General features: G+C 44.4%; 1 protein-coding gene across 3 annotated transcripts in view; it reads left to right on the forward strand.

Annotated features, from left to right (window-relative positions):
- LOC123503546 (neural-cadherin-like) overlaps positions 1–3,558 on the forward strand; it is a 207,771-nt gene extending 204,213 nt beyond the window's left edge. For all 3 annotated transcript variants that reach the window (XM_045253399.1, XM_045253400.1, XM_045253401.1), the window contains 2 exons: positions 158–251; positions 484–3,558. In XM_045253399.1, the coding sequence (XP_045109334.1) occupies positions 158–251; positions 484–1,298 (909 nt within the window). In that variant the 3' untranslated portion in view covers positions 1,299–3,558. The remainder of the gene's footprint in view (positions 1–157; positions 252–483) is intronic.
- The last annotated feature ends 243 nt before the right edge of the window (positions 3,559–3,801 follow it).

Genomic DNA, 3,801 nt, shown 5'->3' on the forward strand with positions numbered 1-3,801 from the left:
GTGTGTGTGTGTGTGTGTGTGTGTGTGTGTGTGTGTGTGTGTGTGTGTGTGTGGTGGTCGATATGGTAAAATGAAATGCATACAGTTGCTGCTAAGTTCACAAAAGCCATTAGTGCTCGTCCCAAAGTCTCTATCAGCGGCTCTTCCTCCGGTGCAGGTGGATCAGGAACACCAAGACGTGGACGACGTGCGCCACTACGACGTGCAGGGCGATGAGATGTCCGCCGCCTCACTCTCCTCGCTGGCCTCAGGTGAGCGACATGCAGGATCAGTAATGTTTTGTTTTTCTCCTTGTCTGGAAATTTGAATAGATCGGTGTTTGTGTTTGGGTGACAATATCGTCCCTGTCGTGGTAGTATGTAATTATGTAAAGGGTAAACTCAAATCAATGTTTCCACCGTTGTGTCTCGATAGAGAGAGATAGATAAGATATATAGATAGACAATCCTGAGTTAAGCAGCACCACACCACTTTCCTCTTCAGGTTCTTCCAGAAGTGAGATGGCATTCGACTACCGCACGGACTGGGGTCAAAGATTTGAGAAGCTCGCTCAGATCTATCGCGGAGAATCTGACGCAGAGGACGACAGCGAGTATGAGTTCCCTGACATCCCTAACAAGCCATCTAATAAGCTGTTTTTCCCGGATAATAAATCTATGAGTAAAGCGAACGCGACAGAAGGCCAGCAGACCGTCTCCTCTAGCAGTGATCCGCCGTCCCACTCTCCAGGCATCGTTACAGAAGGTAAACCCTCCTCTGACCCTCCCCTGACAACCGTTCCTGTGAAGGAGCCTCGGGCTATCTCACTCCAAAGTCAAAGTGACCCACAGGAGTCAGCGTGCCTCAATAAAAAGGAGGGAGATGTATCGTCGTCGTCTTCAAGGAAAAAGGACACAACCACGCTACAACAGCCCAGTTACCCTACACAGGACTCTACTAAGCCGCATACACCACCACCACCACCGTCACCTCTCCCCAATAAGCGGCAGGTCAGCACACGGCCGCCCACACCAAGCAGATACAGTAACGACTCCGCGGTTACAACCATCACCAATCTATACACCAACCCTGCGCAGCGGTCAGCCACCCTAGGCAGGAAGAAACCTTTACTTGGTAGTTCTTCCCATGCGACGAAAGACGACACGAATCATCGGTTACCTAGTGATATTTATAAGCCGAGGAGCACAGAGAAGACAGCGCCACCGCAGAAGTCAGCCGAGAAAAAAATTGAACCACGTGATTCTATCACTCCCATTGCGACAGTGAAATCCACGAAGGGAATAGAAACTTGGTGCTAGTGCGTTAATGGCGACGGCCGGGGAGTTGGTGCTTAGCTGTGGCGGCAGACATACTTACCTCTTGCTCAAAAGCTTTTCCTTAACGTACATCAACGTTCTGTTACACGTTATGTTTTTTCCTGTTAGGCAGTGCCGTAAACCCAACACGAGTAGAATGTAAGTCATTTTCTTTTTTTTCTACAAACTGAAATATAACTTATGAAAAAAATTCCGTCACTGTCTTACCATATTGCTAATTTCGTGATATACAATTTAGCCAATTAACGCAAGTGAGTGACCGAAGGAAAAAGGGAAAGTCCTTGAACCAGACTGCCACACTAGAGGTGAGCCGAACTCTCCAGAGGTCCGGTAGGAGTGATTCGAGTCACGTCCCGTCTGGGTAACAGTGAGCGATCCTGACACATCAAATACATACTGCGATTACCTTATTTTTTATACTTTAAGTTATAATACTACTGCATTCTATTGTGATGCGCAGAGATGACGAAAAGATATTGCGCATATAAGATAAGGTATGTCTCATTTCACCTTCGCATCACCAATCTGCCCACTTCTCTACCCTCCCCTGCCCTCACTACCTCCAATATTCATCTTCTTGTTCTATTTCATGCATGTGAATCCTTCCCTTGCATGCCACTACTCTGCCTTATTCTGTAAGGCCTTTTATACGTGTGTGTGTGAGTTAGTGCGAATGAGTGAGTGTGAGTGGTTGAGTGTGGGTATGCATGGATGAAGGTGCATGCATACGTGAGCGAGCGCTTGTTGAAAGTGATAACGCAGTACCTTAGTCCACTTGCTCTGGAAATGTGATCTTAGTTTTTCTTCGACATTGTTGCGCTCCTTTTAATAGACGCTCGACTATCTGATGTTGACAGTTGCCTGGTTATTATCACCACTGTTTGTCTCTACCTCTTTGCCAGTCACTTAAGCAGTGATACAATGCCTTAAATTCCTCAGAGTTAAAAGAATAGCCAGACCTTACATATTATTCGTAGTCTGTTTTTATTTATTTTTCTAACGCTTCGATGTACACATAAACACAGCATTGGTATTGATTTTCCTCGGTCTAACTTTCATGGCTGTTGATTTACAGTAAGCATTCACACCCTCACATCTCTGCCGATAAGAGGTGGCCGGTACTCACCACCCGCAGACTAATGCCTTGTTGAGTAACTAGAAAGGAAAGCAGCCATATTGATCATTACGCTGTGTCCGTGTGTGCATGTTAGCTGCTCGTAGGCTTTCTGTCTATCTTGGACTGTCTTTATTAACTTAATGTAACCCAATGGTGGCCAAATAAATCATTATGCGGAACTACCTAAACCCAGAGTCGTAAGAATATTTGAATATACTGTGCGTATGTATGTGTGAGTGGGTGAGTGTGTGAGTATAGAGGTGCACGTGAGTGTATATGGATGCAGTTGCGTGATGTGATGTGTTGTGTTGTGTGCCTGCGCGCGCGCTATTAAATGCATTTCTCATTCTCCGCACGTGTGCATCATACTCGTATTCCGCGGTGCTGCTGCGCCTCAGACTGCCTCGTCAGGCTACTCTTGTCCAGCTGTAAGATGAATGTTGTCATACTCGCTGTCTAAAAGAAAGTAGCTGGTAAGATTTTTTATGTAATTGCAGCTGCATGAAACTATTTCGTTAGTTTATTGAGAAATGAAAAAATGCAAGACGTAAATTGACGGTCTTACTTTTGTTACTACAATTGGCTTTATGATGCACTGTGTGACACTATCCAAACAGTGTACATATCATACCTTATCGTTTGTCATTTGCTCCGTTACTGTCGCGTCGATGTGATGTGTCAGCAGTGCCGGGGTCCGTCAGTGCTTATAGGTGTCGTCTGGACGCCATGCCCACGCCCTTGTTATTGCCACGTTACGCAGCCCAACTCTTCTACTCCTTCCTGCTCCTTCTTCAAAATTAATCTTTTCACTAGTTCATGAATTTCAGTTATATCCTCAGCAAAATTTAGATATATAAAAAAAGGTGAAGCCTACAGTCATTTAATGATACAGAATAATGTAGTTATATTGAGAGGAATATTAATTTCTAAACCGTCCCTGAGCGGGACAACAACAACACGCCTGTAGGAGAGGGCGGTTGGTCTGCGGTAGTGTCAGAAGTCCAGGCTCGGGCAACACAGAGGCGATCCCTGGCCCTGGTACACCAGGAAGTTGTTCTGTGCTACATACATCTGCTGTCATACATTTTCTGTGTAAGTCCTTTGAAAATAAATATTTGTATTTGTTTTGTACCTTTTGTTCTCAACACATGTTTGTTTAATTTAATGGTTTTGCTTGAAACTCGGAACATCCTTTTGCCTGATGGAAAGCAGATTCCTGTGGTTTAAACGTTTTCGTCTTGGCAGCAACAGCATTGAGCTTGTTTTTTGTTAACAGAATTTATATCTTTATCGTAATATTTTTACGTGATTATTTTTCTTTAAATAAAATAAGCAAATAATTTGTTTGCAAGAACTGCTCAAGAACTA

Source organism: Portunus trituberculatus, chromosome 14, assembly GCF_017591435.1.
Source record: "Portunus trituberculatus isolate SZX2019 chromosome 14, ASM1759143v1, whole genome shotgun sequence".
Classification (NCBI taxonomy): Eukaryota; Metazoa; Arthropoda; class Malacostraca; order Decapoda; family Portunidae; genus Portunus; species Portunus trituberculatus.